The sequence below is a fragment of the Merops nubicus genome, unplaced genomic scaffold (genome assembly GCF_000691845.1).
Source record: "Merops nubicus isolate BGI_N331 unplaced genomic scaffold, ASM69184v1 scaffold7441, whole genome shotgun sequence".
NCBI lineage: Eukaryota > Metazoa > Chordata > Aves > Coraciiformes > Meropidae > Merops > Merops nubicus.
The window spans coordinates 1-25,939 of record NW_008588943.1 but is presented as its reverse complement, the minus strand read 5'-3'; the positions used below and the strand labels follow the sequence as shown (position 1 = coordinate 25,939).

Genomic DNA, 25,939 nt, shown 5'->3' with positions numbered 1-25,939 from the left:
AATTTCTGCTTTACACATGTGGAACTTCACTTGTTGTTGTTAAAGAAAGAATCACAACAGCCTCATTGATTAGTGGTTTGGTTGTGTGGGGTTCAAGTAAAAACTTATTAAATTTAACACTGGCTTTAATGTTAAGCAAATCAGGACACTTTTCAGGCTCTTACCAAGATCTCCACACTTGTGCAACCAGAATAGGCCAGAAAAAAACCAAAAACATTTCACAAAGCTGGTACTTTCCACTCTAACTTTTGATTTCTTTCTAGATTATCTTGTTTTTTAAAACAGCATTTGTTCTAACTCATACTTTACCTTTTGGTGCAGTTCTTCAACACTATCCACATTGAATACAGAAGTACACAGACTACATCCTTGGCAAACTTCTTGTTCTAATTCATCAATTCTTATATGTTCTATCTTTACTTTTCCTCCAATACACCTCTTGCTTAGATTATTTCATGCCATAACATGATAGGCATCTTCCTGAGCTGTATAAATACTGAGCGTATAGTAGAGCTGACAGGACAAAAAAAAAAAACAAACCAAACACAAAACCCCACACCAAAACAGGAAAGAGCATCTGACACAGGAGAAAACACAGTGCTTGTCTGCTTCTCAGCAGTCCCCAGAGGCCTCAAAGAGGAACACATCCATACTCTTTCGTCCTCCTTTTCCCCTTGAGTAACTTCTAGAGGCACAGTCAAATCAGGACAGTTGGCAAGTGCAATCCTGTGTGTTATGCACAGGGTTTTTGTGGGTTTGGTTGGTTTTGGTTTGTTTGTGGGTTTGTTTGGTTGTTTTTTTTTTCCCCCCCTCCAAACTCCCTGTCAGACACAGTAAGAGAAAGCAAGGTGAATTGAAAAGAAAAAAAAATTTAATAGTTATGGCACCCACCCACACAAGATAAAACAGACTACAACACACTGTAGTGCACTATTTACTAGTATTACACCCATCTGTAGTACTCAGTACAAATTGTAATTCTATTACTAATTTGTGACCAGTGTCATAGCTCAGATTTTTTCCACTTATAGAGCAATTAAAAATAAATCCTTCAGACAATTTATCCGTATTACTGTTAACTTATTCTTAACTTTTTTCTGATAACTTCTGGTCACTATTGTAGCATGACATTGGGAAATGCCTTAAAGCAGCAGCCTGGTACAGCCACAACCCTATATCCATGAAGAGTTCTATAAAGCAAAGATTTTTAAACAATCTGTTGAAATCCCAAGGGGGGGGGAAAAAAAAAAAAAAATTTCCCTGAGGCTGCTGTGCTACTGTAACTCAGGCCTCTACCAAGCACCACTGCTTAAGGGAAAACTGAGCTTGAAGCCTGCAGCTCTTTTGAAATAGTGCCCAACACTAATACCAACAAAACAATATTATTTGATCAGTCAAGTAATAATTGCTTGGTAAAACCAAACCAAAGGCAGCACAGTATCACACTAACTATTCTTAAGCACTGAAGATTCCAAGTATGTCATGCTAGACAGACAAGGAACTGTTCAGCACTTAAAATGTCAGTTGAAAAGACCAAAATCTCTATCCTATGAACTCCTTGAAACAATCTTCTAAAGAAGGAATGGAATGAGATTCCTTTTGCAGAAGTGAAATGTCAGCTCGTCCACTCTTATAAACAGGGCAGAATGCCAAGAGAGGCACTGCACTCTAACTCTTAAAATACTAAAGACCCGCAGCAGGCAGCATTAACTTTTAAAAAGTATATACAATCTCTCTTTTAAGAGAAGTAATATTTTTGATGAATAAACTGAGCTGGAAAAGTGCTAGCCTTCCTTACTTGTGTCACAAGCACTCTGAACAGGAAGCATTGTGTTCACTCCTCTATGAAACCACACAGAGAAGTAAGATTTGCTCTTCAACTCCACATCAATTTAAAGCTTATCACTGACAACACAAGCTACTCACATATCAAAATTCTTGCATCTGAAGACTCACTCAGACTAAACTATAACAGAATATAAATTATCCCTGGTTGCAATCCTGAAGGAGAGCAGAAAGTTTTAGCAACTATTCTTGCCTTTGAATCACACACGAACAAGAGGTGTTCACTGCTGCTCTCTCTCCTCCTTCTCCAGGAGCGTTAATTAGGCCCAGTTAGGAAGACTGTCACCTAGCAACAAACCACCAATATTGCATTTTGCATAACTCATGAAGAATTCAGATTACTTGTTTGCAAACAAGCCTGAGGAATATGAATGTCTAACTAATAATTCACTCTAGTTCAAAATAGGGTCGTTGTTTCTTCTTGACCACTCCACAATTCTTCTATTTTGCCTGAGTAAGGTTGAATCTTAAATTGATATGTTCTGATTCGGTTTTAAAATACTGTGTTTCTACATGCATCCTAATTAAGTGTACTTTAATATTAAAAAAAAACCCAAACACATTCCACAAAAGCACACTCTTGAAAAATTCTGCAACAAATTACATTTGCTGTCTACAGCATTAGGATTTTCACATACACCCCAGAAGTCCTTAAATAATGTCATCTCTCATCAATATAAATATCCCTTCTAATAGTTACAGCTTGTCATATATTTAGATTGTATACATTTATTTTTTAATTAAGTTTCTATACGGTGGTGTTAATCCACTTTTTCAATACATATAACACTTCAAACAACTTTTACATAACATTTAATATTTATAATATAACATTTCTTCCTTATAAGTACTGAAGAAAAGCAATGAAAAACCTTAAACTTTACAATTTCTGCTTGAGAACACTCTGAAAAATCTCTCAGAAGAAACTAGAAAAAAATACTAAAAATAAGATGAAAGTAACATATTGGAATTACAAGTCCTTCGTCAGCATTTAAAAAGGCAGATTCCCAGGAAATTGAATGAAATTATATTTATAGCTCTTCAAAATAGAAAGCTGTATACATTCCAAGTTGTGTCTTGTGTACTACCAGCTGAGAAATCATGCTCAGACAGCACTATTAAACAGAAAGCAACTCTTGTTGCTGATTCAAGGTCAAATTGTCCATTTTCTAACAAATAAGGCTTAGAAAGTTTTGAGTAACATCACTAACAGTATCAGAACAACTGTAGTGAATTTGCACAAGTTAACTGATAAATGCCACTTTACTGTGCAGCTGCGAGACTTTCAAACCTGTGAAGTCCACCCCTGCTTGCTCTCTTCCTAGGGACTACTTATTTCAAGTTCTGGGAGGTGCAAGGTGAAGGATATCACTGCAAAGCATATGTGGTCTCCAGAAAACAGAGTCCTTAACGGAGAATGGAGACCATCATCGTAAGAAAAGAGTTAAGATTTTAACTGAACAAAACCTAACTGAACGAAGTAAAACGTCAATGATAATAAAATGATCTGGTTTACATCTCAAATTTAACTTCAATGAACTGTCTCTATGTAATTAAAGAAATAGCCAAATCTGGTTTTGTACCGATACCTCAAGCAAATCTGATGAGTACAAGTTTCAAAAGCTCCCAATTAAATAAGCTATTGTATTTGAAATTAAGCCATTCCTGCATATAGCACTAATGGACCAACGGAGAGAACAGCTGATGAAATAGTCAGACACTAACAATGTCCAGTCAAGCCTGGTAGACTTACTTTTGTAAATGCACAGACGTGATCAATGCATTCATAGTAAAACACTTTTAGGGGCGAAAGCCTCAGCATCCACAGGGCCCCAGCATGTGGTGTGATCCAGACCTTGCCATAAAACTTAAAGCAGAGCAGTTTATGCATCACTTCTGTGCTGTGAACACACAGCAGTAACATGAATTATATTCAGGCAGAAGAGAAAGGTTCACTACTGATCTCAGCTACACACATCTCATAAACCAAGTAGATACAGAGAGATTTGAAGAAACCTAAAATAAGCAGAAAAAAACATTTAAGAGCAGCTATCACTTTAACAAGTATCTAGGGGTAGTACAAAGACGTGGATAGCTAAAGCTCTGCACGAAACAGACTATATTTTAAAACATTGAGAAAACAGGTTTTACATGTCTTAGTGAAACGTGTAAAGCAGAAAAAAAACATGGTGCAAAAGAAAGGACTGTTAGTAATTAGACCTACTAACATTTTGACTTCCAGTTCCTGCCACATTGCTTTCTGCACATTTGTACTAAACCAAGTTAAACAAATGGAAAATGCAGTTTTCAGGACGTTTATAAAAGAAAAAAGCTCTGAAAACTTGTTATTAAAATTATCTACATAAAAGATTATACCCAGAAACTATGATTCAGTACTAGGTAGTCTGGGCTAAAAGTAATATATCTATTAAGGTCCATGGAGAGAGTGAATTTGCTTCCAGGAAGTCAGGAGCTGGTGAGGGAGAGTTTTTGCAATTAGAAGATCCCTGATGGAATTGCCTTAGAACTCGACTGATTACTTCCAGTTCAGAAAATCTTTTGGGACAATGGCAGACAGCTCCCATTGTCAGCCTCATTTACGGTTATTTTAATAGCCCCAGCTTATTTCTGTCAACTAGGCTGCTTGTATGTCAAGCTTTCGGACAGGCAATATAATTACTATACAGAAGAGCAGTACCATGTTGCTAAAACTCGATATGGAGAGACACAAAAACCCCCCGATGAGCACACATTAGGGAAATGAAATGTAAACTGCTCTGCCAATAGGAAAAATTATTGTAATACAACCACGTAGAATCTACATTTCTTTGAAGAGAGTAAGTAAAGTAAGCTTTGCTGTTAACATGAGCAGTCATTCATGATGAGAGAGAAAGCAAGCTGAAAAAACATGGCTGCACTACTGCATCAGCATTACAGCAGCTTTATAAAATTTTAGTAAAAACAGACAAACTGCCATCAGATTCTAATCCAAGCACGTGGGCTCTCAGTAGCCACAAAACCAGCCCCTCTTACTGCGTTACATGAGCAAGGTTTGCAGGATCTGATGCGATTCATTACTTCAACCATCCATCCGCTTGCTCAGGACATATTTTTGCCTTCAGGTGAAGATAACTGGTTTCTAGTCCCAAGAAATGTAATTACACAGTATCACAAAGCTGTGTTTAAGCAAAAAACACTTTGGAATAACACTGTTACACTATTTTGTTACCTTTAAATCCTTCTCTCTTACTACAGTTTCATGACCAACACAATTTCTAGCTGAAATGTAGGGAATTCAGAAAAGTTAAGGCTTCTACAGGTCTACTGTTGGTTTACTTGTGAATGCTGAAGACACAGAAGGAAATGTATTCAAATTTTTATAACATCTGTACTTGCATGTGTATAAGAAATGTAAAGGATAAAATCCTATGCTAACTTGGTCGAAGTTTATATGGATTTCTTATATATACACAAATGAATATATATGCTCTTTAGAACTTTGGTGTCACTCTGCAAGATCCCTCACTGTCAGTCTTCCTAGTACTAAAGAATAGTTGACAACGTGAGGGGTTATATTACCACTCTAATAATTTAACTGGGAAATGGAGCCTCTGGAGGGGAAATTCCTCTGCAAACTGCCCCAGGAATTTCAAAACTAACTGGAGTTGACAGATTAACCTAGGTCCCCCTTAGGCAGAAGAGGAGGCTATAAGGAAAATAATGAGACGCATGGGAAGCCAATTATGCACAAGAGCAACACATATAATTGTACAGAAACTGGTTTGTTGATCCAGAAGGATGCAGCTGTTTAGACCTCTGCAAACTATTAAAATACCTGGACAGTTCTGCAACAAGTATACTCACTTTTTGCCTGTAAATCTCAAAAGTTTAATGATCATCTTAAAGAAGCAAAATTGTTTCATGTGTCCCAAAAACCTTTTTCCTGCATACACAGCACATCTCTCAAATTCCTCTTTTTGGTTGCAATTGTTGAAATTGCAGCCTACCTTGTATTACTTCCACAAAAGTAATTTTGAAGGCTAAGCAAGTTCAACAGAGCAGTCCTACTCTTTAACTAAGAAACAGTTACAGCTATGTCCCACAGCAACACTAGTCCCTTACGAAGCCACATGCAAAAAAAAAAAAAAAAAAATTGTCATTTAGGATGTGTATGTTATTTTTCCTGATTTGTGTTTTGGGCTGCTGCAATTCTGTTTCAAGCTTCTGGTCTCCAGACTGTGCAGCTGCAGAAACTGCTGGTTCACAATGACAGTTCCTAGGCCAGCTCTGAGCAAGAAAAAGGACTGATACCTATCAAAAGGCAAGTAGCATGTTGAGGAATACTGGAAATCAGTCTACTAGTCCTGTTCAGGTAGCTACATCAAGTAGCTCTACAGACCATGGCATTTAATTACTCTCAACAGAAATGCTGCTCCCAAGCAGATTTATGTGTACAAAGAAGTGGTGTACCTGTGGGCATGTGAGCGCTAGGAGAACAAAGCAAATCCACAAAGTCATGAGATTAAAGCATTTAGGATCCAGTGACACCAAAAGACATTTTCATCCTTGTTCGGACAAGGTCAGATTTATTAACCTACAAAGTATCCATTTACCTATTCAGACATTATTTCTACTCACATATCCAGAGGGGTTTCCACACTGAGCAGGACTTGCTATATTGATTTTTTTTTATTATTAGCCTTTGCATAAAGGCTATACAAAGAAATGTGTTTGAACTTGAGTAAAACCTTCAGGACAGGAGAGTCATGAGGGCAAGGAACTTTGGGATGAGAAAAACCACGCTCATTCTGTGCTTAAATTAAGATTACTACATCAAGTAAATAAGAAATCCTCTATTTGTAAGCAAATTCTTACACACATACTGAAGAACCAATACTTAACATCTAGACTTGCAACTAGAAAACTAGAAATTACTTATTAGCTCTCAAGCATATTTACTTCTAAGTGCCTTGGGTGCTTGTTGGGAGATGGGTTCAATCATTTTCATATAAATGGATAACTGCCTGCATGGTTTTAATCAACATTTTCTGTAAGAAAAACAATACTAAAAGTAGCATGAATTAATGCAAGCTAACAGTTTAAGAATAAATCTATACATTTAATTCACTTTTTATTTATTGTTTAATAGTGAAACCTGCAAGCGTTTGGATAAAGGGACCACAGAGTTTCTCTATAGAATTTCCATTGGAAACCTCTTCATTATTCCCCAAAGCAATTTTTGCTTAAGATAACTGCAACTTTAGTACCAATACCAAGGAGAATGCTTGATGTGGATAATACTCTGGCAAACAAAAATTTTAATTGATTTTTTCCTTGTTCACGAATCTGCAGTGACTAGAGATGGAGTTGTACCAAGCAACCTTCTCAAATCTCGTATTTGTGCATTACTGTTCTCAACAACATATTCTCAAATGCTGTCCATGCCTGTGTTTGACTACACTGAACAACTCCATTTCCAAAGCACTTCTGGATCACCCCAGGAATTATAGACACAGCATGGCATATATTTCTTATTCTATTTGCACCTATCATCACATGCCGGATGAATATGCACTCCAAATTTAATCCACATAATCTGCAGTAATCTTGTTCTCACTGTAGTCATCACTCGCTTAAATTCTTATTAGACAATGCACATCAAAACTGACATGTCACTTGAGTCAATGATGACTTGGCAACTCATCTTTCAGCAACAGTTTTTGAAACTTCTCATACTCTCTTCCCCGTTACCTGTATCTGGAAGGATTCAGGTCAGTCCAAAATTTCCCTACCAGATTTCACCATTCAGCATGACCATTTTTAAGGAATCTAAAAGCTAATTGATAAGTGCAAGTTCTAAGATTCTTTTTGTTGCTTTTAAGTATCTGCAAGCATGGTTCTTGATGTCTCAACTTCTGTAATTATTTACCACACAAGTCTCTGTTCAGAAATCCGATTATGAATGGTGTGACATAGTGGAGACTATGAACTGCTTAGATCTTTATTTTAGCACTTTTTTCCCCCCTCTTTGGAGCTGTGTTTTCTCTATATCCACACACAAAGTAATCCCCTTCGTAACAAGTTATAAGTATATAAGTATAAGAAGAGTCATCTCTTCTTATATACATTTTACTTTGAAATGGTCCAGACAAACCCATTCAACCCATAATATTACTGCACTAGACAGTATTTCACAGATATGGAAACACATACATATAACCAGGCAACAAAGAGAAAGGCATAGCTTATTTTTCCATTTCTGATTAATCTTCTAAAATCTGTACTGTAACAATCAACCTACCTTCAAAGTGAACTATGATATCAGACTTCTTATGCAAAGGTATAGGCATCTTTCCTTCCCTCCCCAAAGTAATTAACATTCCTTACACTGGCAGCTGGACATTTGTTAATCATTAACTGTTTGTGTAATGAAGACAGGGAGAGAAACTGGTAGGTGTTCCTCACAATAGTGCACCAAAAAAATCTTTAAGACAAAAGATTTAGTGAATAGTGTAAAATTATTTACAGTAACAAAAACCTTATTGCATTATCAAAGCACATTCAGTATTTTGCTGACAATATGAGCTAGACTTTCCACATTCAAGCCCAAGTAATTAACTGAGAAATTCAATCAAAAAAAAACCATCACTTTTAACTATAACAGAAATTAAGAGTTCTCTCTTAGAAAGACGAACTATGCTGTTAATCTCTCGGGTAGTAAAACAATACATATGATCAGAATTGCAACACCGAATATAACAGCGGCATAACTAACGCATACATTCCAATCTTATCTAGAATCACTTTGATTCACTCTACCTTGCTTTCATTACAGGAAGGGCACAGCAAGGGCATTCCTCTCAGATCAAACAGAAAATTCCACAGACAGAAGTTTCCACATGTCTGATTCGTTGCAGATTAAACCCTTATCATTAGACAGCAATCTCTAATTTTCATAGAGACAGGATATACCCTGTCATGGTAAATCTAGAGGAAAAGGTTCGAGAAGGATGAGGATAAGGGGGGAAAAAAAAAAAAACAAACAAAAAACCCACCACAAAACCCACACACAGAGAAAAACACCAGATCTGTAGAATAGGGATGTGTTCCCCATTAAAGAACTATGCCAGTCACCCTCACAGCTTTGGAGAAACAGAGCAGACAAGGTACCTGCATTTAAGGCCAAATACACAATTCCACACCATCGTAAGCTTCTGTACACTACAAGTCTTTGAAGCTGAACTACCATACTCCTTCTGTGCATAAATACAACTGGGACTAGAAGTAACACTTATGAGAAGTCTGCATTCTTTTAGCACATTATGTTACCAAAAGAAAAAAAAAAATCTTCATTTATTTACCCACATGACTGGAGCAGTTCTGTAATGCTCAGGTACATTTACCAGTAACACTGAAATCAGAAAGCCGTTCTGTTTCTATACTTCTTATGGTTTGGAATTTTTCCTATAATAATATTTTAACCCTTAAGACCTGTACAGTACATGAATAAGCACACTATGATCAGCATCTTCAAAAACAAAGCTTAGGAATACTCTTTTTTTATTGTGTGTATAGAGGCAGTTTAGTGTATGGAGGAGGTTTATTTTGCTGATGCAAAACAAAAATGGACTTTTGTATAAGCACTCAAAACGACTGATTTAAGAAACATGCAGATTTTGGAAGCAATCCATGTCCGTGAGGATTATACTAAGAAGCAGATTAGGCAATAACCCCATGCAACTACTGAATTTTCTGTGTACAACCTTCCCTGTCATATTGGCAGGTATTCAGTTCTGGTATCAGTGAGGCCGCACTGGTCAGTCTGTACACACACAGGACCGTGAGCTGAAAGAACTATTAATGAACGCCACTACTGGTAGGTCAAGACAATTTATATCCACTAGCTCAGCAATTTGCTCTCTAACCCTAATGCCTATCAAAATTGCACAAACTCTTTATAAGAATCACAAACGTATTGATTTACCCTTATTCACAATCAATTTAGAATTAAATACAAGCAGCTATTAGAAGCATGGATAGAACACAAAGAGTTTGGGGAAACCTCGTTGCTGAATAAAGAAATCATCTGTTGCAGTCCTGCTGCTAAATTCTTCAGAGACTTCCGTTTTCAAAAAAATCCCTCTTTGATGGCACTGGAATGCTAGAGATTTTCTTTTGTTGAGCCACACCAAAAATTCATTTTTCGTCACATTTGGATGACCAGTGTAATCAAGTCACAGATGCAACGAGAATGATCCACAGACTACAAAATGGACCTAAAAAGCATTGCTTCAGCAACGCCTGAATTATTTTAAAATAAAAGTTCTAAAGCTGCAATTACTGCATAAGTTGTGGAAGTTTGCCAACTACTCATGTAGGTTTGTCCTTTGTTAAATATGTCCAAATGCTGTATGATTAAAGTTTAAAATCTTCAAAGAAAGGAATAAACATTACGTAATTATTTCAAACTCCCCTCCTTTGACCTTAATATGTACTTCAAAAGCTAAGCAGATGCTTAGTAGGAAATAAATCCCTAACTCAACAGATGTACCAACAGTGATATGGCAAGATGCACCTTCCATAGCTTTTGGCAACCCTTCCCTTTTATTACTCCTCTACTCAGGAGTACTTTTCAAGTCAAAGAGAGGCCTAAGCAAGTTAATAGGCCCTTAATATGTACTCTGCTGCCTGAATTGATTGCCGTTTATAAGGTAATCTTTGGGACCACATGTGGCTCAGCCTCAGTTTATCTCCTACAGAGAAACAGCCCCCAGGCAGCTCTGTTTTCATCAGGCCAAGTAGTAACCCAATCAACACCCTTCACAACAAAACAACCCTTTACTTTCAGCATCCTTGCAGCAGAGGAGGGCGGCTCCAGCTATTGTATGGGACCTCTATTTGGCAGCTAAGGTGATGTTTTACTCAGCAGGATACCTAAGAAAACTCTCAAACTACTTTGGAAGATCCCCCTGCCAACAGCAAAACACAAGATGAATATGTTTGTCTAAAACTAATTCAGCTTCTTCCAGAGACACACTCTAAAAGCTACATTAACAACTTAATAGCACTTTGCAGTTACTACCATCACAAATGCAAATTATATAGTTTCCTTCTAGCCTAAGAAAGAAAGGTAATCAGCTAGCTCCAGGCTGCTCAGGACCTTGGTCCAAACCCAGGTCTCCTTAACCTCTTCCAAACTGAAACTCAACATCAGATCTGAATGCCAGGCTTAGTTCTAGCACTGTTCAACGCACCTGAAAAGGAGTGTGAATGCCACCACGCCGTCCCACAGGTTAATCCCGCGGCACTGTCAGCTCCAGATTCTAGCCTGAATGTAAACACACCCCGAGTACAGTAGCACAAAGCTGCAATCTGTAGTCAAGACCAGATGGTCCCTGACAGGTTAACCAGGTAACTTCTGAACCTGAGTACTTACATGCACATGACTAAACTCACGTGTCAGTCAGCCAAGCTACCAGTACCAGAAACACAAGAGGAACCAAAACCTCCCAGGAAAAAGCTTTCTGGATTGGGTTTTGTACTTACATGCACATGACTAAACTCACATGTCAGTCAGCCAAGCTACCGGTACCAGAAACACAAGAGGACCCAAAATCTCCCAGGAAAAAGCTTTCTGGATTTCTTTTATATATATATATATATATAGCACCAAATTTAGGACTTGTCCCAAGTCTAAATGATAGCAGATCTTGGGCTCTTAGCTTTATTTCTTTAAACAGACAAGTTGTGCTGAACTGGGTATACTTCTCAAAAAAAATGTCCTCAAATTCCTCCAAATACTAGAGGAGATCTAAAGACACAACAGTTATTCTTAGTAAGCTGCTGTTACAGCTATTTGTACTGTCTCATAAAAGAGAATCTATGTGCCAAATGCCTCGGTTTAAAAACCATAACAAATTGGTGGAAAATATATTTTAGTTGCATGAAATTTTAAGCAAATGTTTTTTAAACTCAAATTATTACTCAATTTAGGCACAGGGGTTTTTGATGTTTGTTTGGGTTTTTTAACATAACTAATTTTCTGTTGCACAATGGCCTGAGTTTGGCTTAATGCCACTGAAGATAGATGCTGGAAAACCAGAATGAAGTCACACAGATCTTCTGTGTCAGCTTCACTCTTATTTTCAACATCATACTGAACACACTCAGACTCACTGGGTCTCCTTAAGTATTATCTTATTTTCTGCTTTCTAGTTGATTTTAAAAAGTCTACAATACAAGTTTTCAAAATATCTGTAATCAACAACCATAAACATGCTTCCTCAATTTAAGTGTCCCATAGCTACTACTGTCTCTCCCACCTTACAGACTAAGCTAGGATTTCAGCTCTGCTCCACATACTGCATGCTTGCCTGTCACTGAAAATTCTAGCAGGGAAGAGAAGTCATCAAAACATGGGATAAATGCTTTAAAACCAGGTTATATTGTGTTTGGGTGGGCGTAGTACTGTAAGTGGCTTCATTATTTACTGTCACAACAAACCCTTTCTTCATGTGGGCTCTGGAGAAGTTTGATAAGGACTCTTCTGCAAAGGACTCACAAAAGTACTGGTGGGAAGAGCTGAGATGGGTAGGCATTGTCTCTCATTCACATCAATTCATGTTGTTCTCATGCTGCTCATCTTTTTCAATTCAATACCAAGGGGAGGGAATACCCAGGCACAGCACAAAATAAATATGCCACTACAAAAAAACACTGAACGTATCAGCATTAGAACAGCTTTCCACAGCAGTTAACCACTAATCTTCACTTTCCCACCACCCTTTTTTTAATACTGTATTATTTTTGCTAAACTCTCCTCACAGAGAAAGCTAAGGGAATAACTATTTCTGGATCTCTGACCTAAACTACCTCCCATTTCCAGAATAAGAACAGCTATAATTTTTATCATTTAGCCGAGATAAAAAAGCATTTTGTGAACGGATACGTTCCCAACTTTCCCCAAAACAAAACAAACTTTTATTGTGATGCACAAAAAAAAAAAAAAAGCTTCTCAGACTCTGAAAGTATTGCTTGAATTTCTTTAAGAGCTTTAATTATACACTATTTGAACAAATAGAAAATGTTTTCCCTTGTATTATTTTCCAAAGAAATAAAAAGTTTAACAGTTTGCATGTGAATTCCAGGTTTTTACCTGGAATTATGACACAGATGTCAGTGAAGCAACTGACTGGCCAATTCCAGAATCTTAGTCCTTTGGTTAAGGGGAAAAAAAAAAAAAAAAAAAAAAAACACCACACCAAACAAACACTCCCCTCTGATGACCAGAATGTCATTCAGATCTCCAGAATACAGACTAGAATCACGTTTTAGCTCTTTTAACTGGTAACAAAAGTGCTGATGCAGCCCCTCATTTAAAAGATCAACCTTCCAAATTAACATTCATAGGCTTAAGAACTTAACTCCAATTTGGATATTATAGAACCTAGTAATTGTTCTGCAAGAGGGAGTTTGGGTGGTTTGTCTTGGTTTGGGTGTATTTTGGTTTGGGTTGGGTTTTTTGGTGCGTTTTCTGTTTGGTGTTTTGATGGGGTTTTTTTCAAATAACATAAAAATAACCTTATAAATTTTTATTCTAGAACATTTCTACCTCAGCCACTGAAGAGTTATCTGCTAGTGAATCACTAGTTACTGATTCAGAGTTAGCCGAGTCACTAACTTCAGTACAGTGTAATGTGGCAGTAAAGAATTCAGTGTAGGGTGAAAAATACTTGCCTGCAAAGCTAACTAGGTATCTGGGAGATTAGTCTGTGCTATGAACTTCACTCATGTCTGTACCCAGACTAGCTAGGGTAAAAATTTCTTGTGCAAAGAGCTGCAATCACTCACTATTCTACAGAAACAGCATCCCTAATGTAGCTCTCTCTCTGAAGTAGCAGGAAGAACTACTGCTCTTTGCAAGAAGAAAACATTGTGAGAAGACTCTCATACAAGAGGGTTCTCTTCCCATTTCCTCCTCATTTTTAACTGGGTGAAATAGTCACACTAGTAATGCTGAAGCCTATGAGCCAATGAGACCATATCTGTGGACAGAAGCTAAGCAGGAAATGTCACTGTTGCAGCTTCTGTAAAATTTTTATTAAATCTTAGATCATTTCCTTCTCATAGCCCATTATAGCAAACCCGTCAGGAATATTTCTTCCTGCCTGTAAGCATCACCTCACCAATTACAATTTTTATTTTGATGTTTAACATCTTTCTTACAATAAGATTTGCTCAATTTTTTTTTTCTGTCAACAATTTCCAGCGACCTATAACCTTCGCGACATCTGCAAGGACTCTGAATAAATACAGCACAGTTACCACATGGCTTTGACAGAAGCATGTCTGGAACATATGTAGTAGAAAAACCATAAATTATTAGGAACTTTTTGGTTTCCTGCCTAAAGGTGCAAGAGTTGTTTTGGTATCCTGCCTGAAGGCATGAGACTTGCTAGGATAGATGCAGGACAGTTGGTTTCTCCTCCAGACAATGTCGCTGGTTTAATAGCTATTTGATAGGTACCTAAGTGTTCTGCTCTACTGATGATCACAGTATTTAGTCTCTGCTAATGCCTGTCTTCATACTAAACAAAAGAGTGGTGGAATGATCTAAAAAGCTCAAAAGCCAAAAATCACTGAAGAAACAAAACCTGAAGCTACCCCTTATGTATAAATGTTAATAATACCCTCCATTTTAATTAATGCAATTACCAGAACACTACAAACAAATGTTAACATGCTTGGTTTGTGTTAGCAATGCTCTGTACCTTTCAGGAGTATAATTCAGTACTTTGCTTTACATAGTTAAAATCCTATTCATTCTACTTAATGAATTACTGTCTTCCCAGCTGGAAATGGTTCTGGTAATATTAAAAATAACATCTCACAGCCATTAGGCTTTATTGATAGTATTTCAGGCACACAGAGATAATGCAATAAAATTAATTTTCTCCCACATGCCCCTGTTAACATTTTTAGTTGTTCCTTTAACGTTCTCTACCAACACAAATCATCTTTCCTTATCATGGTAGCAAGGTTATACTTGAAAATTACATGGTTCCAAGGGAAGACTACAGAAGAAAGATAAACCCACTAAAGGTTACAAATCAGAGCTGACTCAAAAAATTCCCCAAATAGAAAATAGCTAGGACTGGGAAACTATTAGAAGCATCATGTGTTTGCCCTGCTCTTACTCTTGCTTATGCTACTGAATACAGCATATCAGGCTAGACAGATCTTTGTTCTAATAAATCACACTCATACTTATGGTCTTTTTAAGTCTGCAAATCAGCTTAATCATCTTAAACTTTGTTGGTTTTGTTCAGACAGAATTACTGTTACTCTGTAACACTGGTAACCTATAGTAACTTGGTTATGTGCTGGGAAATTTCCTCAATTGCAAAACTTTAGAAAACACCTGCTGGTAGCCTTACAGGTTGAACTAGCTGGGAAGTTTTCGATAACAATGTTGTTGCAAAATTCACTCTGACTTATTAAAATAGTTAAAAAATAAAAGACTGTCATCAGGGGAAACCTTACTTCATAATAAGTAGCACTCCAGTATACAAATGGGCACCACAAAATTAATTATTATTGACATTTCCTTCATTTTTGAACATCCCCTTCCAGGATGGGTTCCAAACTTCTATAAACACTGTAATGCAGCCCTTCTTTGCCTGACTCAGGGCATCTACACTCCCAAAGCCTACTGGCTCCCTCAGCTATCTAAATTTTGAGCACTAGAAAGAAAAACAAAACTAAAAGAAGACAACCTTGAAACAAGATAAAAAGCAGTTCTCAGTAATAAGCTAGAAGCCCTGGTATCTCAAGGAAAGAAGCAACATGCTTGGCAAAATTCTTTGGAGAAGGCCAAATACCAAGCAAAACCAGTAATAGTCCGTATCTTTACACACTCATTTTTACACTGAAAATCGGTGTGGAAGCTTGCTCAGAATGTGTTTGTGCTCCCATGACAGTGCCACATCCATCCCAGTGGGCAACACCAAATAGTCTCGTTCACCTATACAACTGGCAATTCTTTATAACACCATTTTTACATATTTGAGTTTCCATCGTTCATTTCACCTTTAAGAAGTGTAAATACTTAATGGAAATGCTCTATTCTTATATTTGACAACCAAAAAGTAAGCATGAAGACACGTTCTCCATTTCCCTGCTGAGATAAGAACTGGGACAAGGATGGAAGAGGTTTCAGTATTGCCTTGGTCCCACATAACTTCTACTTTAGCTTCTCCTCCAGCAATTACTTCTATCATTCCTTAGAGCTTTTCTAAATGCCAGTAGCAGCATGGTACTGACGTGATTTATTTCACTTTTATTGCTCAGTGCTAATGGGATTTAGATGGTGTATGTGGGGTTTTTTTGTGGCACACTGGGATCTGTATCAACATAATGCATTCTATTATTAATGCATCTTAATCTGCTCAACTCCTTATCAAATTCTTTGGGAAAATATTTTACAGTTGCTTTAGTAAGCAATTTTTTAAAGCCAGCTGATCATCTAAATTTGTAGACTTCAGTCTAGCTCACACAAAAAGTTTTCTTAAATTCCAAGTTTTCCTGAACACACATACCTAAAGGATAAACAAATTGCTTTACTCTTTAAATTCCAAGAATTGCTTTGTTGATAAATTCATCACACAGAAATCTTACTTTAATTTTGTTCTCTTCATGCTGTTATAAAACACCCAGAGTCTCCATTTATTATGTAATCTTAATTTTATCTCTGTACTGTCACAGTCACAGTGCACTGTTATACTTCTGAGTCATTACACATCGAGCAATGATCTCTGACCTCCATCCCTTACCCACTTGGCTTCCAGTTAACAATTTATGAGCTGGAGATAGCATGAGGCTGAAACTCAAAATAATCTCATTAGTGCCATTTATTTTCTTTAGTCATAGAGATTGAAAGTATAACTTCCTGAGGAAATGAGTTTCATGACTTTACTGCACTTCATGTGAAAAACACTTCCTTTTAGGATGGTAACTGTGTGCACCCCATTTCTTGCATTGAAAAATATGGACAGTGATAAGAGGAAGGCGGTACAAAAACTATTGTGAATTTATAGACTTCTATCATCTTGCTCTCCTCCTTTCCAGACCATTACTGCCCTTTCAGGCTAAAGAATACTTCACTGAAAGTTAAAATATGATTGAGTACTGACATTCACCCCTAACATATTTTTTTTCCTGTGTCTTCTTGAAAAGCATGAGAGCAACTAGGCAACAAAGTAAGTAAAGCAATTCCTGAGTTTGGGAGTATAGGTGCATTAGGGCTCCCTGTTAAGAAATGTATTCTAATAGTTTACATGGGACTGCAGAAAACAAAACCTATGAAAATCACCTGATATAAAACAAAGCTAAGTCTTAGAAAAACATTCTGAAAACTTGATGGCACAGATCCATTAAATTCTCTTGTGAAAATTCCAGAATTACAGGTACAAATATCAAATACTAATGCAATTTCCTGCTTTTTGAAATGTAAAGCTAAAAAGCCCATTAACATGGAAAAGAACCCGAAGGCCACCAAAGAAATCCATGCATGGAACTAGCTATTTGGTGCTTCTATCACTGTCAATCATGCAGCCTTTCTGCAAATGTGATTGCTGTCCTTGATTCCTAAGAAGTAAGGCACAAAAAGGATTCCTCTCAGCCACTCAATAGTTAAGTATTGACTCCAAATAACTTCCTAAATCCAGTTTATCCATCTTTGAACTGAAAGTGTAGTATGATGCTTTCGAGACAGCAGGAAGAGACACAGATGCGGGGTAAAGTCAGAAAAGCCTCCCAGCAAGATTGAAAAGTTACCGAGTTGCTTGCCAGATCTCCTCTTTCACAAATTCTTTAATGTGTTTTCTTGGCTAATTATCAGTCTGCTCCCTGTATCAAGGCCAGTTCATTTTGAAAAGCATGACAAATATTCAGACACTGCAGTATAATGAGTGCCTTCTGTAACAATTCTGACGGCTTCTTAGCAAAAGAAAACAAAACAAAACAAAGAGCATCAAGACAAAATTCAAGCCACAATGTCAAGCTTGTAGATATTCCATGTTCTTTCATCGGGGGCTTTAGATGTCAGTTGTTGATCTACCAAATACAGATACATATTCTTTCCCTCAACAATCTTAAGGAAAATTTGTTCCCCAAGACTAAAAACTAGTAATTCCTCTTCATCACCACCGCCCCCACGCACATATCCCAAAACCCTCTACTTTCATCCCTGAAGAACTGCAAACACTAGATACCAGATATGAATACACACAATACCTCTCCTCCTGCCTTGAAAATACAGAGCCACTGTCCTAGACAAGATTATTAAATAGAAGCTTGTTTTGCCCCAGTTTACACCAGCTTTGTAAATCTGGCAGATGAAAAGGAACTTGTTTAAACTCACACCAACTCTTCAATAAAGGAAACTAGCCTTGTGCCAAAAGAGTGAAGAGGTAACACATGCAGGAACTACTTCTGCCAGAATAGTAGAGTTGCAAAAATACCCATGTACAGGTACATCTACACATGTACATATTGGTGTCAGCATAAAAGCATTTCTTCACTCATTCATCCTCGTTAATGTTATCCATCGGTTGGCCAATAAATTGGCAAACTCAGACTCATTCTGTAGGACAACTAGATGCTTCCCTAAGATACAATAATGCTTAGTTAACTTTAATGTACTTAAGTCAAAAGAAAGGCATAATGATACACAAATGATTATCTGCTCACATACCAAAAACCTAAAAGTGAATATATTAAGTCTTCCAAAGTACTCAACTCTCCATTTTTAAGAAATCTTTCACAGTTTTAACCATGTGCTTTGTTAAAACCAAAGCTAAGAGATGCAATGCTACGTTTCAAGCTTTAGAGTTGGTTCTTTAGTCACAATCTGCATCATTTAATCACTCACTTTTTATAGAAGAAGGAATTATTGCCAGTAACAGTTTGTTCACCTAAACCTTGGAAGAGTGTAGTGACTTTGTGAGTCTGTATTACCCACATTCACAACTGCAGGAAGTATACAGGACATGCAGAATGGCTACTGGGTGAATCAGCTATGACTGCTATTTTTTATTGTCAAGAGCAAGCTTTTTTTCTGTAAGACACCAATCACATATGTCATCATTTACCTACATATAACCCATAACTGAATTTTGCACAAGATTCCTCCTCAGTTTATATTACACTTAGTAGCACAGCATCAGTGCTCTGTAGTTATCACATTCAAATGAATGGGTAGCTACACAGATGTCCAATCAAAATGTTAGAAGTCAGCACTAGAATGTTATTGAAACCACAATTATGTTTTTTCTGAATACATGACATTGGAATAATTCTCACAGTTGCTCATCAATTTATGTGCTATTAATGAAATAAGTCAACAGTTCAGTCTGCTTCATTTAGTGTTTTGTTTGGTTTTTTTATTTTTTCAAAAGTTGCACCTATGCTTTCTTTGACAGAGGCCTTTCCATGAAGGAGGCACTGCTTACTATCATGCACCTATAACACCTCTGAAAGATAACTATCAAAACCATCACATATGGCACTATCGCACCCATTCATACCTCCAGTAAATGAAGCAACAGATGTCACCTAAGATTTAAAAGCACGAAAATCCCTGCAGAAAGTAGCTTGCTGCCTTAGCTTCACAATTCCACTCTCCACAGGACAACAGTGTTCAAAAGAAGCAGACCTTAATTTTATGTCAATACTATTCATATTTTTTGCAGGTGGCACAGCTTTTAAGATCTAAGAATGGCTGAGTAGAAATCACAACAATAGAGGAAAACTACTGATCAAATGTATACACATGATTTCACTAAAGTAGCAGACAGAACTACACACATCTTTTTGTCTTAACAAGAACACCTGTATCAACTGTGACAATGCTGCTTCTTTTATCTCTTTGCTGGCATATGATTTGGTTTAGGATATAAAAATAACAGAAGGCCACCTTACCTTTTTCTTCATCTATTCGAAAGACCCCTATGCCAGATCCATCTCTGATGGAGTATCTGATCTCCCCATCTCGTCCTGCATCTTCGTCATAAGCAGATACTGTCATTACTGAGGAGCCAACAGGGGCATCTTCTTTTATAAAGCCTTTATCTGCAAATACAGAGAACTGTGGAGGGTGCAAATTTTCATTCACATCAATTATCTCAACCTCAACGTAACACGTGGAGGACAATGAAATGGGTTTTCCTTTGTCCTTGGCCCGCACAGTCAAGTTATAAAGTTGCTTCTTTTCATAATCCAGCCTTTGTACAATACGTATTGCTCCACTGAGTTTATCAACATCAAAGGTGCCATCTCCACTGTCCAAAAGACTGTATCGTACTTGACTCGACTGGCCTAAATCAGGATCATAGGCTTCTAGCCACATAATAATAGTTCCCTCAGGAAGATCTTCTCGAATTTTCACATGATAATTTGAAGGAATAAACTTAGGAGGATTGTCATTAACATCTTCTACAGACACTTTCAAAATAACTGTTGAAAATAACTGAGGTTCTTCAGTAGCTTGGTCCCTAGCCTCTATTTTCAAGAAATAGACATGCTGTTCTTCACGATCCAGAACCCCTACAACTTTCACAACTCCTGTCTCAGCATTAATAGTAAACTTGTCTGTATCTGTAAGAAGAGCATATTTCACTTCTCCATTAGCCCCCAAATCTTTATCAGTAGCTTCAATTTGAATTATTTCACTGTTTGGTTCCTTGTTTTCACTCACTTCAACAAAATAGCTGTCTTGCAAGAACTCCGGTGGGTTGTCATTAGCATCCAAAATCACTATATCTAAAATATGCCAGGCAGACTTCTGTGGTATCCCAAGATCATAGACAGTAACATTCAGACTGTATTTATCTTTAACTTCTCGGTCAAGGGGAGACAAAACTTTCAGCACTCCTCTTTCCATATCAACAATGAAACTACTATCTTCATTCCCTCCAGAAATAACGTACACTAGCTTCCCATTGAAGCCCGTATCGAGATCAGTAGCGTTCATAAGTATTATGCTGGATCCCACTGGTTGGTCTTCTCTGACCTCAATGCTACTGGGGAGAGTACTTCTAAACTGAGGTGCATGCATATTCACAGAGTGAGTGTCAAAGAAAACATCCTCAACTTCCCCACGACTGTGCAATTTATTAGCTTGTAAGAGTTTCTCTGCAAGCATTTTGGCAACACCAGTTTCTTCACACTGCAAGTTGACCGGTTTGCGACTAGCAGCTACAGTTATGTTGATATACAACGGCTTTGCAAAGTTTTCTCCATCTGTAGCTGTAATTTTCAAACTGTGAAAAGACATTTTAGCACCTAGGCCATCTATTAGTGACTGTTTGAGTGAAAGTACTCCAGAATTTGGATTTAGGCTAAATAAATCCAGTTCATTTCCAGATTCAATTTGGTATCTCACCAACTGGAGCTCATCGGCATCAATAGCAGATACAGTTGTTATTTGTTCGCCAACACCAAGATCCCTGGGGATTGTTCCCTCACAATTTATTTTCTCAAACAAAGGTATATTGTCATTCAGGTTATTTAAAACAATAGTAACAGGAACTTCAACTTCTCGGCGATACGGTATACCCCAGTCAGAAGCTCTAATCCTTAAATTGTAAACCCTAGGCATCAACTCATAATCCAAGTCTTCTGAGGTACTAATAACCCCACTGAAATGGTTAATCACAAAGGGCAAAGGGTTTAGGTTTGCAATGCTATAGGTCACATAACCATTTTCCCCTTCATCAGGGTCTTTTGCACTTACTCTCATCACACTTGTACCTATTGGAACATTCTCATCAAAAGAGGCTTTGTAGGATGTCTGAGTGAATTCGGGAGGATTGCTGTTCATGCCTAGTACCTTAATTAATACTTTTGCAGAAGCTCTTCTGTCACTTGTCACAACTTCAAGTTCAAAATGAGATGCATATTGTGCTTTTATAGGTTCTAAAGTGGTAATAAGACCGGTGTGAGTGTTTAAATTGAATTTTGCTTTGCCTGGTGTATTTTTAAATACATATTTTACATGCGAGTAACTAGGCAGAGCTTTCACCATTATCACAGGTGTGTTTGGAGGGGCAAATTCACTTATTTCAGCTCTATAGATCTCTTTTTCAAACCTGACAGGACCAGACTTAAATTGTGGTGATACCACATGAACAACTTTCACGGAAGAAAACTGTGGAGGATTTCCTTTGTCCTTAGCTTGAAGGGTAAGGTTGTATCCAAAAGGGTGGCTCTCCCAGTCGATGTGACCGATGGCTTTTATTCTGTATTCTTTACCTCCTGGAACAGACCTCACTGTTTTGAACTGTTGAAGCGGATCACCTGCAACAATGTTTAATGATGCTATTTCCCCATTTGAGCCTTGATCGTTGTCCTCTACAGTTACAACTGCGTAAGTTGGATCTTTGTCCGATTCTGAGGGGGTCAGCGTAACAGCTGTAATAACAGGGGCATATTCATTTGCTTGCTCTACGTGAACAGTCAGTTTTGCCATGCTGCTTATGCCACTGCTACCATACAGCTTCAGCCCACGGTCCACTGCAAGAATTTCCATCTCATAACGCTTAGTTTCGGAGTAGTCAAGTCTACCAGTTAGAACTACCACTCCACTAGTTGGATGTATGGCGAATACATCTGTTCTTTCTTTAAAGCTGTAGTAGAACTCTCCATTTGTTCCTATATCTGCATCTGTTGCACTGACTCTTGCAATGCTGGTCCTTATTGCTGTGTTTTCAGGCAAAGACACGCTGTAAGACGTTGGAGAAAACAAAGGCCGTAAGTCATTTGTATCCAGTACCTGTATCCTGACCTTCGTGCGCGTTTCAGCATTTGTGTTTTTTTCAACTGCTTTAACAGTCAGCATATAATGGTCTTTTACTTCTCTGTTAAGGATAGCTGTGTTTCCTCCCTTGGTCCGTATTCTCAAAAAGCAAAAGTTTCCAAGAACATATTCTTCAGCTTTGAACAAGTTCTCATTGTCACCAGAAATGATTTTGTACCTTAGGTCCCATGATGGGTTTGTAATGTAAATGCCCATTTTCACTGGATGCCCAACATAAGTCTTGGCTGCAGAATTCTCGTACACAGTGGCATTATACTGTAGTTGTGTAAATTGCATTGGTGGAGCATGATGTGGCCTCTGATTTCCTTCACAGTTTCCAAAATGCTGCACCAGCAGCATGAGCAGCAACAGCATAGTCAAGTATCTTCCCATGGCAGCAATTACAAAGAAACCCTGAAACAAGAGAGAGATGTGTTAAGACCTATGACTGTTCATATATATTACTAAAATAACCTTGATCTTTAGTTTCAAATTCATGCATGAAAGAAAACTAGAAGTTACACATCCAGGATCACCTTCTTCCTCTAGGTTTGTAGCAGCAGTTTTTACACCCCAAAGGCTCCCAGGACAACAAATCAAAGCTTCAGAATGCTTCCTCAACAAGCACAAACTTTAAACAGAATCTCAGGGGAAAAATTTCCTTCCAGCACATAAAAGGCAATCTTGAATACTTGGATTAAGCAGTACACTATTTTCTTTCACTTTCCCCATTTATCCTAAATATTTTTCCCTTTAGCACCTTCTTCCCTGGACAGTCTGTTATACAGCTCACACTAACCCCTGATCATACTAATTCCTAACTGTATTCTTCTTTCATTCTTCCTGATCTTTCTTCCCACATTTTAGCCTTAGTTTGTTCCCAGTCTGTCTTTGACTGTCAGCCTCTGCTTGGTGCCTACCCTCGCACTATTGTGTTCATCTTAGCTCAAGAAGTATTACATAATGTCATCTCCTTCCTCCACTCACATTTTCTCTTACAGTTATTTCTTCCCCTACCTGTTCAGGCAGATGCATGTAAGACTGCATTGGCTGGAATCCCATGGACTGACTCTGCACACTAGAAAGCACTAGAGTAAATTAATCTACAGTCAACAGTTCAGTCCAAAACCTCAGAAGTTAATTCAGTCGCAGGCATTAGTAAGTCAATGATTTTGAAAAGATAAAAATTTAAGACTCAGATCCACACACAAACTACAGGAAATACTGGAGAGGAGCAATGAAAACTTAGCTAGCATCCTTTTGGAAGCAAAAATTACTGTGACTGTCCTCTTAATCTAGCAATTAATTTACATGATTAAAGCTATAACCATAGCAAACAATAAAAAGTGTATGGAACCACTGCTTACAAGGTTTTAATGCTGGATGAAGGAAAGGGTGGGAGGGCAAATGAGCATCAGGTTAGAACAGCCACCATTTCAGTGTGTTAACAGTATTATTCCTCCCCTATCTATGCTTCTTCCCAGCCTACGACTTGTCCTGGGAATAAACACTTGGGTCTCCAGGGCTTCATCCCTCTAACACAGTCCCAGCTAAATGAACATTTTAATAGAGGGCAAAAAAAACCCACAACACCAAAAAAAAGAAAAACACAACCCCCCAAAAAACACAGTCAACACACACACCAAAACCCAACCAAAAATCTTGCAATAAATAACTGCTATCAGTACTGCCAAAACTCCAAGCCATTTAAGAGGTCTTAAAAGACATGTTAGGAAACCATTAAAACATTTTAAAGTAATCAACAAAAACAGGTTCTTTTACTCCATCTTGCTGGAATTTTGGAAGCTGTTATCAAAACCTACTTAATGACCATGTTTTTCCCTCTGTTACACAAGGATTTTTAATTTTTTTTTTTTATTTTTTTTTTTTATGCTGAAGTCCAAAACTCAGCTTTACCTCTGATGCTACCACATCCTATAACTCACTGCCTATACTTATGCTTGGCAACAAGCTGTCTGAAGTGGTGTATTTATATGCAAAACATTGTACCTGTCTATCTTCTATCAGTTGCTCCTCACATCTCAGGCAGATTAGACACCACATGCACCACACTATGCTGCATTAGACTGCATTAAGATATCCAGACTCCTTGTTAAAATAAAAAGTTATGCATATGTGTAGGTTTTACTATTACTGTAAAGATTTTTCTGGGCCATAACACCTGAAGCACTTTTTGCTGCTTTTCTGCAATAATGTCCAAGTGGAGTCCACTCCAACCTGGCAACAGGCAGCCTGTTACTCATGATGATGGCCCAACCACCAGAGAAAGAATGCATTCTTCAGCAGCAGCTTCTAAAGTTTGCTGAGTCATAGCCAAGAGCTTAACAGCATCTCTCAGCTGAACAGTTAACCATGTTAGATACAAACAAGTTAGTCATGCCTGTCACAGGACACTTTTCCCATTGTGTCACAGTTTACACAGATACTAGAAACGACAAAAAAAAAAAAATAAATGCTGATCCAGGATTATCCAAAAATCAACATAATATAATCTTCATAAATATCTAAAGTATTAAACAATGGCAGTTGTAAAGACAGTTTACTACTACAGGAAAGTATAAAAGTGTCAAGATATAGTGATAATGTGTTAGATATAAACTCAAATGGCTCATTACAGTAAGGTAGAATGACTGAATTTCAGAAATATTTTAGCCAAAGGCCACTCTTCGAATTCCTTTTTTTTTTTTTTTTTTTTTTTTTTATTATCCTTGAAATATGACCAGTTTAGGATTTTCTGCATCCATTTTCAGCACATAAGGTAGCAGCTTGCTTAACAAACTGTTAGGCTTAGGTTTATAAGAAGAGCATAATGTATTTTTTTCTGAAAAGCTGCTTTTACACAAACTTGCATTTTCTATCTGGAAATTATTGTTCACATAGTTTTTAGCTATATGCATATCCAGGTGATTTTTAGTTATATGCCTATTCAGCACTGGGATACCCAAGACAGTTTTACTACTTGGTTACAATGTTAACCAAATTATTAACACATCCCCACCATTAACATCGTTTCTACATGAAAGAAAATACTTCACACAACTTAAAAATACGAACTATATTTACAATAAACGTATAAGAAGCAGCAAAATTTTGGGAGTAGCAGTCCTCAAACTACAACTTACAACTGAAGATGATTTGAATAAGACAGCAGCCACATAAAACTGTTTCTTTTAGCAGTATGTTTACAGTATGTAGACTTAGAATCATAGAATCCTTTAG

At 37.4% G+C, this 25,939-nt stretch overlaps 1 protein-coding gene across 3 annotated transcripts in view; it reads right to left on the bottom strand.

Annotated features, from left to right (window-relative positions):
- FAT1 (FAT atypical cadherin 1) overlaps nt 1-23,092 on the bottom strand; it is a 100,572-nt gene extending 77,480 nt beyond the window's left edge. For all 3 annotated transcript variants that reach the window (XM_008949414.1, XM_008949415.1, XM_008949413.1), the window contains exon 1: nt 19,825-23,092. In XM_008949414.1, coding sequence (XP_008947662.1) covers nt 19,825-23,092 — 3,268 coding nt within the window. The remainder of the gene's footprint in view (nt 1-19,824) is intronic.
- Between the last annotated feature and the right edge of the window lie 2,847 nt (nt 23,093-25,939).